Here is a 17,955-nt window from a genome sequence, read left to right on the forward strand (position 1 = left end):
GAGGGAATGTAACGACATACTTAGGACCATCCTTAGAACAAAATAGTCACATCGCGTCGCGTGATCTCTCCGGGTTGGTCATTGTTTCTATAATAGTAGTAATACTTGTTTAAAGTTTATAATTTTCGCAACAAATTACGTGTTATGGCATTTTTTATGCATCCTCTACAACCACTTCGGTCTCTATAATTCCGCGATGAATGGAATTCGCATTCATTGTGACATAAATGATAAATGCAATGCCTTTCAGTTGTGTAAATTGCCAATATATTAGAAAATGAAATGAGCGTTCGTACGTCCATTTATACATGTGAATAATAAATAAATTATATGCATTATTTCATACAATATGTTTTGCGTATGCAATTTATAAACTTTCAAATTGATTCATTCATGTGAAAAGTTGTGTTTTTAACGAATTTGGAAATACAGTGTACCTTAATCCCGGGTTTGAGCGGCATCGATGCTAATGTTCATGCCGCGAACACAAAGTAGAGGCCGCGAGCAGCTCTCAGGTAATCCGCGGTAACTTTGTTGACGGTAATGAGCTTGACATTGTTGCGCAATGTTACCCATGTAACTAATACTAGAACTATGCGCCACTATTAATCACTAACAACGTGCTTTGTATCGGATGGACTTAATCTATAATATAATATGTTATACTCTTGTTATATTTAATTCTGTCATTGACTAAATACGAAATCCTGTAAACTTGACTGAAGTTGACTGGGCAGGAAGATACGAGTAGTTTATAGATAAGAGACATCAGATTAGAAATCCCCCTCTGACGATGGACAGCGAGGGAAGAAAGTTTGGCCCTCTACAAGATAGGAGTACTTAGTCGCGGACGTCTGCGAGTGTGTACCTTGATATTGACACACTTCTCGACTACTCGCAGAAAACCAATCGTCTGGAGCCGCCTTGTAAAGGAGCACGAGCGTATTGATTACAGCTTTTTATTACTCCTGTTAAAATCATTTTTTGTATTAGAAATGATTTTTCTGCTTTTTGAATTACAATCTTTCTTTATTTGGGTCTGCCAAAAAACCTGCCAATCTTTGTCAAAAAGCTGTGGTCTTGGTCCTGACATAGCCTGTGTAACGCTACTTTTACCACTTTCGGGACTGTCAAGCGACTCATTGTTGCTAGAGATAAACAAAGGAATAGCGTCGAGTGATATTATTTTTTCAGACAACAACTATACGTTCTCTCGTCATTTCGAAAGTGACAGAATGAAGTTGTTGTCTTTAGGTAGCCCTAGGCCACACAGATCACGATATCCCAAAGATGGTCGCTTCGCCCGTCGTACTTCGGTGCTTTTGTCAGCAGGACTTCGCTCCGCTCTCTACCGAATGTTATTGCGATGTTGATGGCCCAGTGTGCCTACCATGAGTTTACGTAAAGGTTCGGTCAAACCAACGCGTGCAGCGATGGCGATGGCGATGGCGACCACTGCGCGTGCAAAAGTTGTTTCACACTGCCGCGACCGCGATGGCGATCACTGCGCATGCGGGTTGTCACTGTCACCACAACTGTCACGCATATTGTCACTTATAGTTCCAAAATACTGGACTGTCCTGTCATCTAGATGACCCACGCTGAACTGTCCCGCCAAACTCAATGACAGGGGGGCGCTACCATCGTTCAACTATATGGTTTCCAACATGGCAAAAATCTGAACCAGCGATCCGGTATTGACGGTGGCGCCCCACTGTCAATGTCATCGACAGGACAGTCCAGTATTTTGGAACTATATGGCTACTTTCAAGAAATAAAATCTTCATAGAATTTTTTGACGTATTCGCTAGCGAGCTCACCTAACGTAAACTCATGGTAGGCACACTAACCTTTAGGTATGCTCGCTAGCGACTGCGTAAAAAAATGACATTTAAATGTATGACATATTGTGCAGCGCCCCTAGTGGCTACTTTCAAGAAATAAAATCTTCATAGAATTTTTTGACGTATTCGCTAGCGAGCTCACCTAACGTAAACTCATGGTAGGCACACAGGGGTTAGGGAATTATTAAGATGCTGTTGCTTGATTCTAATTATAAATCTTTGCGCTAGAAATTGTTTATTAGAAATGTTTGCAAACTTCTCGGTCCTTCAAGCACCGATAGTGCTTCTCTAGAAGTTCATGGCAGCTCGCTGATTGCGGCTTTATTAATTAAAGCGCGCGATTGTCGCGGCTTGAGCGCGAAGCCCCGCCGCACGCCGCGCACCGGCTCGCGGCAGTCACGAGACTCCTTCAGGTTCAATGTTATCGAGTGTTCGCTCATTCATGCTCTTGGTCAGCCAGGATGGAGACGGCTGACGTCATCAAACCCATCGCGCAGCAGTGGACGTAATTTTTCATATATTTCGTAGGATTACCTATGTAGAGGCCCTGAGTCGAAAGTTTGAGCCACTACGAAATTAAAATTTAAATATTATTGTCATAATGTAATAATTAACATTACGAGATGCATATTCTATTGTATCTGCTACAGGTCCAAACAATAATACTCGTCGCATATTGAATTAGCGTAAAATGTCGATTCGAACTTGAGGCAGTTGTACGGGTGCAGAAATCCATAACTATTACGTCAGGTGTTTCCATTAGCTTGTACGCCGCGCGGCTCAATCCAGTGGAAAGAACTTTGAAAGTTAATCTATCATACTCATTGTTGTTCCATCACTTAAATTCGATGCGGCGGTTGAAGCTGATTGCCATTATGTCTGACAGAGACATATTATCGTTCAAGAACTCGGACACTGTCCACTGCCCATAATATAAGATTATGTGTGTTCAGCTATAGAATATCATTAATTTACACTATGCAACGAGCGTGTTTAGCGTGGTGCCCCCAGCCAGAGCCGATGATCTCCGAAAGTGACGACGAAGCCCTTCATCTTCAAACAATCGTCTGCCGTCATTTGTTTACGTCTGTAGGTACCGATCCTTGCCGAATGGTTTCTGCTAATTTTCCCCTTTTATGTGAAGAATTTGATCGTTTTCGGTAATCAAGTTTTTGTATAGTAGAAGGGTTGGTGGGAGTTGCGCTTTTGACATTGTTTGTGTTAATTAGTTTTCGGCGTTGGTGTGATTCATTGAGCTTTGACATTTACAAACTTTGGAATTGTACCTACAACGTGCACTAAGTTTGAGGTTTCTTACGTAATTTAAGATTTGATATTTGAAATCATTCACATCTACTTACGAGTACCTAGAGCTTTTTCCTTCATAAGTTTGGTGGACTTCAATACAAAAATTTCCGTGGTTTTAAGCGATTTTGTGAAAAATATTATTAGCAGGTAGTTGCTAATTGCTCATAAGATAGGCCCCCTTAATTGATATTATAATAATAAATAGTAATAATAAATAGTATTTATTTTCTCATCACAAACATTACAATGACACAAGTTATTATATAGATGACCCAAGCTGAACTGTCCCACCAAACTCAATGACAGGGGGGAGCTACCATCGTTCAACTATATGGTTTCCGACATGGCAAAAATCGGAACCAGCGATCCGGTATTGACGGTGGCGCCCCACTGTCAATGTCATGCATAGGACAGTTCAGTATTTTGGAACTCACAATTCAAAAACAAAGTTGTTTGTGTGAGACTGATGCCTGTGATAGGTATTTGCATACCTGTAGTATACAGGTCATCAGGCTCCCACCACCCCAGATATTGGCGCAATTTATAATTAATTAAATAACCGATATTATATTATTGACTCAGACATGGTAGTGATGTATGGCAAGGATATTTATTGTCCGTGGTGCATAATCTTTTATTAAAGGTTTTAAACCTTTGTTTGTCACTTGTCGTCCGCTTTGCAATGTAGGGAAGCGAACCTTATTTTCGAACTCCTCCTATGTTCTTCTGATTAATTCCGTTGCGGGTCTAATGACAGTTTAACTTTCCCCCGGGACAAACTTGACCTTCACTCGTTGGGTTTTTGTGGCGGTCAAGCTGTAGATCCTGGCTACACAGGAGTTGCAGTGATGGGAACGAGAGGTGGGAATAGTCCCGTGGACTTCAATAATAAAAGGACGTCGTAAATAGATATATCTAAGAAGGACGTACGAGTAATAATATTTTTTTATGCTTAATGACTTTGAATTACCTACTAATATTTATACTTAAATGCTCGTAGTCAGGTTATTCATAGCATTACATTACAATACTCATACTTGTCTTAACTTTGTCAGTAAATAAGTTAAATAAGTAAAAAATATGCTCGTGTTTGTTTCTGAGGGTTATGTAAGTAGTTATTTAGTATGTGCGGTTGTGCGGCACTAGCTGAAGCCTCCTTTATCTCTCATTTTACTTTGTTTTTGGAATTTGGGTTCTCTTGGAAACGCGCTAATATGCATGTAAAGAATGTAAAGTCCTCATAAATATTCATACGGAGACCTAATGTAATACGTGTAATATTCGCTATCTCCCTAGCCATGTAATTGACTCATTGACGTCACATTCCGTAGTTTACAGTATTTGATCGTAAAACAAGTACGATACTACGCAAGTTATGCAACATTTAAATTAAATATTTCTTTATTTCTGTTTTTGGAATTTAAAGAAAACATATCCTTCAAGAAAACATAATATTTCTATGTTTCGAGTATGAAAACCATTTATTTTGTTTAAAAGATATTGAAAACAAATTAAACAAAGAAGAACGGGTAATATATTTTTTTAAATTCTGGTTAAAACCCACCAAGACGTTTATGGGTACAAAAGTTCACAGCAGCACGTTGTCGAAATTTGTTCGTAGCTTCGTGTTATCCACCATGTGTTCAGAACAAAAATTCCTTTTTCTTCAAAGTGACGTGACGTGGCCAGTGTGACGCGGCGTCGTTCCTCGCCGGTGTCTTGGGGATATCTGGCGACATCGCGGATCAGATTTAGGATTAGTGTGCGTGCGCTTACTAGTGGGCGTGCGGCCCCTCCCACCGATGCCCACGCCCATACTCCGCCCACTCGCGGTTACTTTCTCTCGCCTTTTCACACCTAATGCTTTAAGTAGGTTACCGAGGTAACGCCACCTGTTGAACGGTTGCGATCCGAGCGATTGCCGCAGTTGATCGCGTGTGTGACGTTACAGCCGTGCTCGTTTCCTGGATTTGGAGCCTGTGGCAGATCGATTGCCGTTCAAAATCAAAATCAAAATCAAAAAATATTTATTCAGTTTAGACCACAAGTGGCACTTATGAACGTCAATAGAAAATAATAAAAAAAGAAAAAGGTAGCCCTTATGGGGCACTTTACATGTCTCCTTATCTTTTGGGCCCTACCAGCGCTTGACTCGCTTGAGCCGCGCCAAGCGACGACGCGCTTGAACGTCGCGGGAGCAGAGTATTTCAGATTTATAAATAATCCTGTACGTATTCAATTTACAATCTGTCTGACTCGCCAGCAACTTGTTAGTGGAGCTAGATAATGTTTATTCGTGTCTGTTCGGTAGAGACAGGCAGGCAGTAATGGCCAAGTGTTCAGTTATCTTGTGATTGGTTGTTAGAGATACCCTTGAGCATTTTGGACCCAGCTGTAAGCAGGTACATCGTCTGAAGTCATAAATGTTATTCAACTTTATTATCCGATGGTCGAGATGATGACTCACAAATAGACTGACATATTTTTTACACCCCATCGCTCGTTTCAAAAACCCTTTTACCTATCATCTGTGACACGCGTATGTTGTCCATTGTTTAATACTTCTATTTTTGAAGACGGTATACGAGTAGGTACCTACTTTTAAGAAACAAGATTCCGATTATAATTGAGTCAGGAACTCTAGCTCTAGAATTCACCGCGCCATTTTGCCACCTGACCCGCATATTCATGTATGATAATGGCTAATATCAAGTATTCCAATACCTTCAGTTAGCTGTTATCACGTTTCTCTCCTCGGTGTTTGGTTTTGCATAGAGACATCCGAATCGTTTCTAATAAAATAATAATCTTAAGAAAACGTTTTAGCTAAAACAGTAAAATAATGTTTTATAAATTGAGTTTAGCGATTTCTCCATTTGTACGTCGTTGCTTTCATGATCCTTTATTATAGCTCAGTATTGGATCCTTTCGTATTTAGTTGGAAGCGTGAGCACTCGCTCGTATGAGAGCCCCCGCGTGCAGGCGCGGCGTAAACCAAACGCTCCGTGAACATTCGCCTGTTGCTACGGCTACGGCTACGAATGCTACGACACTTGGGATCGGGATGCATTTGAGAGAGTTCCACTACATATTTCCATCTTTCACCTTCAAGCACAGAATAAACTAGTACTACAAAGCAAACTAACCATACGATATTTAATTTGTAAATGTATTGTATATGGAAAACAAATACCTAAAATAAATCGCGAGCGGACTCTCTAGACTACGAGTATAATTTCGTAGCGTCTCGTAGCATTTCATGTATATTTTGAAATATTTTAATTTAAATTAGACAGTTTCTGTCTAAATGCGTATTCGTATTTCAGTTATCACATTCACAACCTACTCGTACTTTAGGAGAAGCAACGGCCTCAATGATATTATATTCGGAACGAAATTAATTAACATAATATGTCATAATTAAACAGACTAGAATAATAAATGTGAGCTGTAACTAGGTAAATCGAATAAGGACAATGATAACACTTCACTCGCAAAAGTTGTCAATAACGTGAATTATTTCGAAACGGCCGCGTTGATAGTTCGGCGTCACGTGCGCGGGAGGCGCGGCCGAAGTGGCACACACGCGCCACTGCGTGTGGTAGCGCAGTATCTTACACACACACTTTAGAGAGCCTTAAACCTTACTGGATAAGATCATAAGCCCACACTATACACTGGTAAATATTCAGACCTCAATAAAACGCGTTGACCCAAGTCAAGAAGTGGCACAGGTCAGGCTTGTGTGAACAATACAAGATTGTGCTGACAATGTAAATAGTTCTAAGTGCTGATAAATAACGAAAAAAATACGTGTCAGTTATAACACACTTACCTAGTGTCCCTTCGTTACCTAACTTATCTTAAAATGATGAATTTTCTCTAAACTAGTGTGGTTTGCGTGCAGCAACCCTTTTGCACCTTGCTCAGTTGCATCGAGCGCTGAGTGTGCATACACGTGCGTGTCTGAAATGATGCGTCGGCATCGCCAGGCAAGGGTGTGCTGTGGACGCAATCGTCGTGCTCGCGGGCCAAATACGATGAACTTACTTGAACTCACGTGTTAGTCCAAGAGGTAACCACACGTCACCTGCCGGGCTTGCTTACAATCTATTCCAATTAAAATAATGGCTCCGACAGTTCCAGAGATTGCAGAGATGTCAGTATATCCGAGACTATGATAACTTGAATATTTGTTTCTGTCAACTTCAAAGGATCTAAAAATAGACTGCACTTCCTTTTGTATCAATAAATAAACAATAACGGTTTACGGTGGAAACTGAAACGTTCGTTAATAAATTAAATTATAATACTCCCTAAAAAAATATTTTATACTCTTCTACTATCTTAGAAGTTATACATATTCATTACAGCCACAGGAAGTCCACTGCTGAGCATAGGGCTCCCCCATTAAGTAATAGGTACTGCCTCTAATAATAGGATTTAAAGACAAGACAATGGAATCACGAATAATTAGTTTACTTATTGCTTCATTACATACCGTGCAAAATACCGGTGTTCTCGTATTGTATGTATGAACGTTACTAACAAAAGAATGCTGCTGAGTAATCGCACACTTAACTCGCAACTTAACTGCATCCTAACGGATTCCTTGCTTATAAGAATCATAATCATCGTTTGTAAAATAATAATTATGTTGCAATTTATGTAATTTATGCTTAAAAACGAATAAAACGTCAGCTGGAGTGACGTCTTGTCGGTGCTCTACGGCAACCTTGACTTTTACACCTTCTGATATTTAATAGAAGCCATAAAATATTTTGTTAAAATTTGCAGAAAGGTCATTTTGATGATCTCAAACATAACCGCAATTGGGGTGCTTGTGATAGGCGGTGACAGGTGCTGCCTTCCTTTACTTTATTAAGACCTTTACTTTGTGTCACGGGTATTAGTGCTTTTCGCAGTGTTCTTTAATTTGCAATTTGCTTAGAATGCTATTTCATTTTTTGGCTCCAATCTTTTTGCTTATTCGTTTATTTATGTTTATTTCTGTAGCGGTTAATCAACCAAGGTCAATCGATAATTGGTTAATTCGACGACTCCGGCGGCAAGTCCAGCTCATAGATGAATACTGGCTTTCGTCTTGTGTTTATAGTTCTGGCCTGTGTATAAATTAGCTTTGTGTTTGTTGTGTTACAGTGTTTTTACTTTAACTCAAATGAAGTCTACAAGCCTTTAAATAGCAATGTTTGAATCACATTTTATACACGTTACGGTATATGATTTAGGATTAAGTCAACTACCTACATGATTTTATGAATGATTAGTTTGCGGCACGTATTTTTGAAGCTATTCGCTTTATATTATAAGTACATGAAGAAGGTGCAGTCCATTAACAAATTCATCGAGGAGGCTGTCACGTACATAGTGGAAGATAATGAAATTCCTTTGTAGCGGTGCGTAATGCGTTTGTTAACGCAGCTGCCGCGTGCGCGGGCGCAGCGGACGTTACGCCGAGCGCGCGCCCCGCGTATTCACGCCTTGGCTTAATATTTTCTGGAAAATTACATTTACCGCACAAAAATTAATTAATGGGTTTGTCACTCCTAAATGTTTATCTTGAAAATTGAGTTTCCTTCAAATTCTCCACACAAAACGGCAATGACATAGGTAAGCACGTATGTATCCATAGGTTTTCAAATTATAGGTACCCAATGCAGCCCGCAACGCCATATCCGAACTGGGAATCACCCGAAAGCGATTCCCTCTTCGGTTTGTATGCCCCGTCTGAGGAGCAGACCCTCCCGGTCCAAAGCACCTCTCAGCAGCCGTACTAGTAAGCCCCATTGGCATTACATTTGCAACCAGTGTCGTGGCATGCTGTGATGTTTTATCTCTCTCGCACCACTCATGCTGAGCGGGAACCTTTGACACGGCATTACCCTTTGTTGGTCCGTTTGTTTCTTTTCTGCAATAATCTGATACGGCTTGTGTATTTATAAGTAATATGCCATTTTTTCGATGATAAGCATCTTAAAAATATGTATAAAATAGTATTAAATAAAAGTTAGTAGTTAGTTACTATACATAATATACAAGAAACTATTTATCAGTCTTAGAAAACGTAGAAAATCACATAATATGCTAATTATTGTTAATAACAACTTTTCCTATATCAAAAGTGCTCGTCTACCATGACATTTCCGTGAGTATCTTGTTTTTAAATGTAAGATGTAGCTCTCATAGTAAAAGTTGTTAAAACCTGTTCCGTCTGATACGCATTTTAAAAGACTGGTCCGTCTTCTGTAGGCCTAAGATGCACGCCGTGATAACTTTGATAATGACGATTTGTAAGAACTATTTATTAGTCCAAACAAATAAAGAAATTTTGACTTTTTTTTACTTGACTTTTATCGACGTTAATTTGTACGGGCAAAATCGATAAAATGGCGTGATAACCGCCTATCACGGCGCGCATCTTAGGCCTACTGGTCCAGGCCACAGTGATAAAGCTTTTATTTCTCTCCTATTGATGTGCTTCCTTGAATGGATATTTTCTACACCTTTGTTTCGCGCAGAGACCCACTTAAAGGTAGTTAATTGACACCATTTAATTAAACGATGTCAAGAAGTTTTTGCAAAATAACTTGAAATTATTGCTAAATAATACGCAACATCTATTACCATTATTAGTAACAAATTATTTTTAGGTGGTCGTAGTACTAGATATTTTGACTACATAGTGGATGTTCATATTCATAAGTTATTGTTATCGAGAGCCGCAGCTGATCGTTGGTGTCAAGTACCTACCGCGGGTTCGCCACTCGGCCTTGCGCTTGAATGCATGCATAGATAAAACACGATACTTTATCAATGTTTATAGTTGTAATGTATTTAATATTACCTACTTTTAAATTATAGTCATATCAACAAGGTCCTATTTACAAGTTAACTTCTTCATAAAGTGTGTCCTGCTCTGTCATCATCATCTGAAGGAAGTTTTAAGGAAAATATTTGACTGTGAGCCTTTAATAAACGTGACCACTTGTATGACGTCAACAAATGGTCACTGTTACGCAAAATTTGTGCTAAAAAGCTCCTCGTTTCTAACAGGAAATAGAAATTGTCGCCTGTTGCTTCTATTAAAAAGGTCAAACAAGAATTGAAGCTCTTATCGACACGTAAATGTGGCGACCAAACAGCAGCTAGTGCGTGCATGAGCCGGCTTTGCGGATTTAATGAGTGTATTCGTATAACATTCGTCTTAATTAAAATGTTTCATTAAACCTTTCAGCAGTGCTCATATTATTACAATCATTAAAACCCATACTTTAAATTTCAGGCGTAGTTTATATTGTGAACTAGCTTCTAACTGTCAGCGGCTTTACCTGCGAGGATTTCGGCTGAACGATTTTCCGGGCAATAAAAACTCATAAAACTCATTTATTTCTGTAAATAGGCTTAAAAAAAAGTACTTTGACACTTTTACAATTTCAATAGGTTTACCTTAAAAAGGCTAAGTCTCGATAATATAAGGATACAATTCAGTGTAGTCACTGGAAAACCGAGATCTAAACAATTATATGTTACAAAGTCGTAAATTTTTTGCATTGTGATTTTTAAAAGCGCTTTTACACGTCCTACTACTGCTACAGGAGAATATTGTGGGCTATTTCTGAGAAAAAGCCGCGCTAGAAAGTCTCTATCTATTGGCTGTCTTTTTCTTTAAAACCTCTCCTGATCAAAGCGATGAAATTGAACTGATATTGAATTCCTCCTCTGTATGACCTCTTGGATTTTAATTACACGCACATGACCGTGCCGTCATTACCAGGGAACTCAATGACAACATCATTGCCTCATGGTCGTAATCCGATTCGATCAAAATTTGTTTTTGAAGGTCGCAGTAATTACGTTGAAGCCAGTTGGTGCTATGCCAGTTGTATTCAAACTTTTTAACCAGTACATTGTCATTTTGATGACGAAGTTTAAAGCACATAAATCGATTCCTTGTCATACCTTTCCCACGTCCATATTATGCTACGTGTTAAATTACTAACATGGTGTAATAGAAACTATTATTTGATGACTCTAAATTCAAGAAATGTATCTGTTTATAGATGAATTTTATATAATGGGCCTTTAGTTTCACAGGGGAACTGCATGTATAAGTGCTAAAGAATTTGTAGAAACCAACACCTTATCAATCAACCGCTCCTATTGGCGTAGATCAGACAACGTCATATTCATTGGTTCACTGAGTTATCGCGTCTGATCGCGGAATTTTCTCTTGCACTATTTCGTAACTGTGTGTAATTATTATAATTAATCTGCTTTCTTGATAAGGGTTATCAAAATGTCAGTTCTGTTAATGAGGGCCATATAGTGCTGACTGACGTTTATTGATTTTGGGTTCGTACCACTTAACTAGTAGGTGTAACATTTTTTCTGAATGTACCGAAAATATACCTTCTAGTTAGACATTTTGAAGTGGTATTACAAGAGTTCTTTAGTACTTGCTGCCTGATTATCGAAATAACATTGACGCTAAATCTTAATTATTGTTTGCTAAAATTTTAAGATATTTTTACTTTTATTTAATTTAATTTATAAGAACTACAGTTTTAAAGGGATTGCCAATCGTTTTTCAACTGATATAAGTATTGCCACCAACTCGAGCTGCTAAAAGCAGTTACAACTGATAGAGTTGTTATTAAAGTATGTACGTAAGTAAGACGTTGCTTCTAAACAACTCGGCTCTCATTACCTTCTGTGTCACCGATCGGATTGACAACTACTCGGAAAACAGTGATTGTCACGAAGCCACTCGCAGCGGGCGCCAGTCTATTATTTATCTATGTTATGGTGCACGTGTGGGCGCGCGCGTAATCTCCGTGACCGCGCACACACCGCCGCCGCTGCGCACGCGACGATGCAATGTCAAGGCCGCCGCACTACCGCAGCATAGCGGAACACGACGGCATTGTTCATCATAAACTGACATCTCAAAAACAAACACTGCCACCCATTTACAGCAATTTACTAAGTTCAACATTGTTATGTCACGTTATAGATGTTGAATATAATGTTCCACGCTACTGAAAGTACTCAGACTCAGGCACACTTAAAGTCCTTTCATACCCAATAGTTTAATCCTGAGCAAACTAATGTGTTGCTGGCCATGACGAGCTCTAACATCATCAACACCGCACGGGCGCTGCCCTCCCGACGAGTTTGGCCTCATCGTGTGATTGCGTTGCGTCGTAGAGTTGTTGCTATTGGAACAATCTGTAGTACTGCCACTTCTGTTATCCAGAAAATACAGATTGAACGCCAACGGAATGAAACACCTTAGCACTTGACTTGAGTGTATGGCTGAAAAGCAGGCAGACACCTGTGTATTTACCGGTTTCACAGTTCTTCATTTGCTAAGGTTTAGGCTTCTGCTAGCGACTTCTTCCGTGCTTGTCGTCGTCAAACACACGATAGTAAAGTCTTTACTACATATCTTTGCTCTCAGGCCTGATGTTCGCATATTATTATTCATGTGTCCCTTAGTTACCTCTTACGAGTCCACGGGAGGAGCTAGGAGATTTGGTCGCATTCTACTCTTCTTACATCATCAATAATAATAATAAATAATTAAATCTTTAGTCAATTTCACACAGCGCCAGCTAGCCCCAAAGTAAGCAAATTAATGCTTGTGTTTTGGGTGCTAGCTTAACGGATATACTACATACTTTTTTTAGGGTTCCGTACCTCAAAAGGAAAAAACGGAACCCTTATAGGATCACTTTGTTGTCCGTCCGTCCGTCTGTCAAGACCCTTTTTCTCAGGAACGCGTGGAGGTATGAAGCTGAACTTTATATCAATTATTCAGGTCTACTGTCCCTTGAAGCTGTGAAAAAATCAAACTTCTAAGCCAACGCAATCAAAAGATACAGCCGTTTATGCCGCAAATTTTCGACACTTGCAAGGGAATCAAAACCTACAGGGTGCTTCCCGTGAACTCAGAATCTTGAAATTTGGTACGAAGCAACGTCTTATAGCATAGATAAAGGAAAAATTACGAAAACCATAAATTTTTAGTTACATCACATAATATATTATACAGGGTGTTAGGTAAATGGGTATATGAGCCGACACTAGCCCATGTTAACATGGGCATATAAATGGTATGGTGAAGTCAGAAAATTTATATCTTCATTTTAATTATTTTGATTTTCATACGAATCGGATTTTACAAAATTTATTTAGTATGAAAATAAAAAAAAATAAAATGATAATTTCAAATTTCTGACTTCACTATACCATTTATATGCCCATGTTAACATGGGCTAGTGTCGGCTCATATACCCATTTACCTAACACCCTGTATATTATACACTAGCTTTCCGCCCGCGGCTTCGCCCGCGTGGAATTTTGTCTGTCACAGAAAAACTTTATCGCGCGCGTCCCTGTTTCAAAAACCGGGATAAAAACTATCCTATGTTCTTTCCCGGGACTCAAACTATCTCTATGCCAAATTTCATCAAAATCGGTTGCGAGGTTTAAGCGGGAAAGCGTAACAGACAGACAGACAGACAGACAGACAGAGTTACTTTCGCATTTATAATATTAGTTGGGAAGTTGGGATAGTGACACCCAGACCCATTATTTATTTATTACAAACATCTTAAAAGCTGACCGAATACATGTTCCAAAACGCTTATAAGACTAAATTACAGATAGTATATGCACACAGATATGTGCATTATGCAATTTCTGATTGGTCTTATACTAAGATGTAAAAACTTGTCTTTAGATTAATTTTAAAAATTTCTCAGTTTCGTTTCTTATCATGATACTTTTACCTACATTGAGTGCGAATAAGTAGGCGTTTAACATACGAGGACAAAATTTATCTCTCTTTATGGTAACATTATACAAAAACAATGTTTGCTATATTTTGCTATGTCTTCTTAACTAGTCAGTAAAAATATCGGTAGTTGTGTTAACGATTAATTGAAAGCCACGTATACTTGAAATAGTTTTTAAAGACCGAAACAGAAAAATGAAACTAAAATAAGAATGAGTTGGTGTCATTGTGTATTGCGGATATAGATTTTTGAAGAAAGATCCCCAGTTAGGATAATTTTTGACCTGTACCTGTATGTTTATGTTTACCGCGCAGCGTCCACTCAGCGCACATAATCACCATTTCAATCTGGATTCTGAACGCAGCCAGAATGCGTCTGTCTGGAATAATAAGTAATGGTAATATAATTACGTCAACATCAGCCATAGATGTTTTATCCATCGTTTTTGCCAGTTCATACCTGCCTAATGAAATCGGATGATCGCTTTGTTTTGCGTTTCATGATTTCAGGACGCATGCATTTCTTGATTTTGTGTAAATAATGCAATAGTAGTAGGTACATCATTGTGGTACAATACTACTTTAGTACGGTGGTAGCCAAATAAGAGAGTTGAGAAACTGAGTGCATGTCTCACATGTCATAAAGTAAATAAGTAAACTATAGAGTTAATTCAGATAATATTTAGTCCTATCTTGTGTGATAAGTATAAATTAGCATTAATTTATTGTTATTTCAATTGTCGTTGTTACAACAATTACTAAATGAAAGATGACACGCTACCACCGAACAGTTACCTTGTGTTGGAAATAATTGAGTAAAATGATTTTCTTAGCTTTTTGTCCGTCGTCACGAACCAATCGGCGTAACTCCTCGAATCCTAAGTTTTCTTCAGAATTTCTAATATTAAGTTCATAAGTACAAGCCGGTAATTAAAGGACCACTTTACTACCTCAGCATTTCTTGAACTGAGTCGATCGACCCGCGATTGTCGCAGGAACTCTGCTAGGGTTTCTCTCAAATTGTTTGTACTGAGACGGTAACTCACTCAAGAAGCCCCGCAGGTGGGGCGTCTGAAGGGCGCCATTAAATTCACTAAAGAGTTACGATTAATAATCATATTCGTAACTCTTAAAATATCCCTTGTTGTATGCCTACAAGGTAATGTTTTCAATTGCTGCAAAATCACTGTAACTTCTTCAAGAACTCTTCTGGAACTCTTTAGTACCTGATTGAGTTTATGATATTCGGGAATTTTTAAAATAAAATCATCTTCATTTTAAATCGATCTAGCTCCAGAGATAACCCCTTACAAACAAACCAACAAGAAGTGTCTTTACGGAGCAGTTATAATTTTCGTGATCGAGATTCTTTTATGCAAAACAAGGCGGGCATTTGACCGCAATCGCACCTGGTGTTAAGTGAGATGCCGTCTAGGATGGTTAAGGAATGTCGACAATGTAGGGATGGTACCAATGGTACACTAACCTGCGTCTGGTTCCCCGGTGGTGGAAGGGGGCTGGTGGAATTAGGTCGTATAATTCCTTCGCACATTCTCCGAAGTGTAGCCTGTAGAGTTGCGCTGTTGCTTGGACTCTAGAAATGTTAGCTTTCTCACCTTATGAAACACACGAATGACATACTTATCACTCAGTGTGATAAACTATCTGATAAATAAATGTTGTATTCATGCATCGGGCAAAATAGGGCCACGTTGATTTATACATATGTACTTTCATTACATCATCTGTATTAAGTAATTGTTACTTTATTGTATTTATGTTATGCACCAATGTTTGTTAAATTCTCAATGATGTATTTGAAACTTCTTGCTGTGCGATGTTGTCTTGTTATCTATATATATAAAAGAAAGTCGTGTTAGTTACTCCACTTATAACTCAAGAACGGCTGAACTGATTTAGCTGAAAATTGTCAGGGAGGTAGTTTAGAGCCAGGAGAAGGACATAGGATACTTTTTATCCCGTTCGAAATTAAAAAAAGTCTGCTTATTTATTGCCATTAAGGCAGAACAAAGTTCGCCGGGTCAGCTAGTTATTAATGTAAAGAAGTTCCTCTAGTCTGAAAGGTAGCGATGTATACACTCAGGTCCGCCTGTGATAGGGTGGCTAGCCAAAGACAATCTTCTTCAGTTTTGTTTCAAAATTCATGAATATTCATAACTCTGACCTTATTTGCGATGGCTCATCGTCTTTTCAGAATAGTAGTCAGTTGTGCATGCGATTATTATATGCCTCATCAGTTAATTTTGTTACAACCTTAAGAGGAAACGAGGACTTGCGCCTGCACACCAAATGAAAGTTCTTAGAAAATCCGTCCAAACGATTATGTACACATCACAATGTTGCCAGAGCGTTATAAAATCCATTAAAAAAAATAAAAAAATCTTAAGATTCTAAAGATCTACCCTCATTTCCTCTTAGAGGTTAGTAAATCCGTTTTTAAGCTTCTCTGTTGTCTGCAAATGTTGTTTTTCATAAGTTTTTCTCATCATTGCACTCAATGTTACATTGTCGAGCGTCGCGTGTAGCGTGCGCGACATACTGTCTAACACGCGTGTTGTTGTGGCCCACGTAGCTCTGCGCCGGCGTACGAGCTGACGGCGGGCGCGGGCGGTGGCGGGGGCGGCGCGGGCGCGGGCGCGGCGGCGCTGGCGGGCGCGTGCGCCGACCTGACGCTGGGCCTGCAGCCGCTGCCGCTGCACTCCGCGGTGCCCGCGCCGCAGCTTGACCCGCGCAAGAGGAAGTCGCACTAGTAAGATTCCTTATCCCGTACTGTAACCTAACCTGGACGACCAAGATCTACTATTAGCTATAGGTCTTGTTGTCTTTAAACAGAAATTTCAGCGATCTCAGTGGATGAGTTCTTACTTAAAATAACCTGAATTCCTGATGCCCATCATGGGCAGTTTAAATGTCGTTACATAGGTATCCTATCATACATCGGTTGTTTGAAAAACTGACTCGTACTTTTGGTGGCATTTACATTGGTTCGATTCGAGCGGACTGAATGCATATTAAGGTTAGGAGAGGTCTTGTCGGTCATGATGACTCATCATCATAAGGTCACTTTCAGACTAGACTGATCCTCGTTGATGTCCTCCTAAACCACTTTCAAACATCGTTCTAACTATAAAGTAGTTCAAACTATAAACTTTCTAGCGTATTCCTGATGTACCTATGACTGATAAGAGTAGTAAATTGTGTGTTGATTGCGCTGTCTATCTGTTTGAAAAGTAGTTCTTGATCACGGTGCTCCCACTTGATGTGTGCTTGGCGTCACATTACTAACGAAGCTCATTAATAATGGTTTTGGTCTTGCATAACTTTCATTACACGTCATCATCCCCATTTTACACAAAGACCTTATCCAACTACCGGTCTCAGATCTCATACCGATTGTATTGTACTGTAACGAATCGTTCTGTGTCCGCAGCAGTTCTGACGCGTACGACATGGCGGGCTGCGAGGCGTCGCTGACTGCGCCCGCGGCGCCCGACATGCACTCGCCCGGCCTGCACTCGCCGGGCAGCGCCACGCGCAAGCGCAAGCCCTCGTCCTAGTGAGTACACCGCACACCGCCGCAGCAGCTGACGCGCGTGACGTGGCCGCTGCATGGCGTCACTACATCTGTCACTGCACACCGCATGATGGAAAGTTTCGGAGCTGAGTTAGTCCTAAGGACCCTACCAATACTCAATACTCAAATCTTTATTGCATTTCACAGTGTACATTACGAGGAGGTCTTAAATATAATTGGACCAAGTTAGAATACCCACCGTAAATAGAAACGAGACATCTAAATCATGTAACTCAAGGGTTAACTGACTGACATAGTGTTCTATCAATATGGCCGTATTATGCAAAACTAGCGGCCGCCCGCGACTTCGTACGCGTGGATCCCGATCTACCCCCTTAGGGTTGGATTTCGTAAAATCATTTCTTAACGGATGCCTACGTCATAATAAC

The 17,955-nt window shown here is 39.6% G+C and overlaps 1 protein-coding gene across 6 annotated transcripts in view; it reads left to right on the forward strand.

Annotated features, from left to right (window-relative positions):
• cyc (basic helix-loop-helix ARNT-like protein cyc) overlaps window positions 1-17,955 on the forward strand; it is a 101,109-nt gene that overhangs the window by 61,220 nt on the left and 21,934 nt on the right. For 2 of the 6 annotated variants that reach the window (XM_028318638.1, XM_028318636.1), the window contains one exon: window positions 17,423-17,548. In XM_028318638.1, the coding sequence (XP_028174439.1) occupies window positions 17,423-17,548 (126 nt within the window). Of the gene's footprint in view, window positions 1-16,564; window positions 16,742-17,422; window positions 17,549-17,955 lie in introns of all 6 variants that reach the window. The other 4 variants (XM_028318639.1, XM_028318637.1, XM_028318634.1 and 1 more) reach the window with 3 other exon arrangements.

The sequence above is a fragment of the Ostrinia furnacalis genome, unplaced genomic scaffold, assembly GCF_004193835.3.
Source record: "Ostrinia furnacalis isolate ACB-3 unplaced genomic scaffold, ASM419383v2 OfSCF6946, whole genome shotgun sequence".
Classification (NCBI taxonomy): domain Eukaryota; kingdom Metazoa; phylum Arthropoda; class Insecta; order Lepidoptera; family Crambidae; genus Ostrinia; species Ostrinia furnacalis.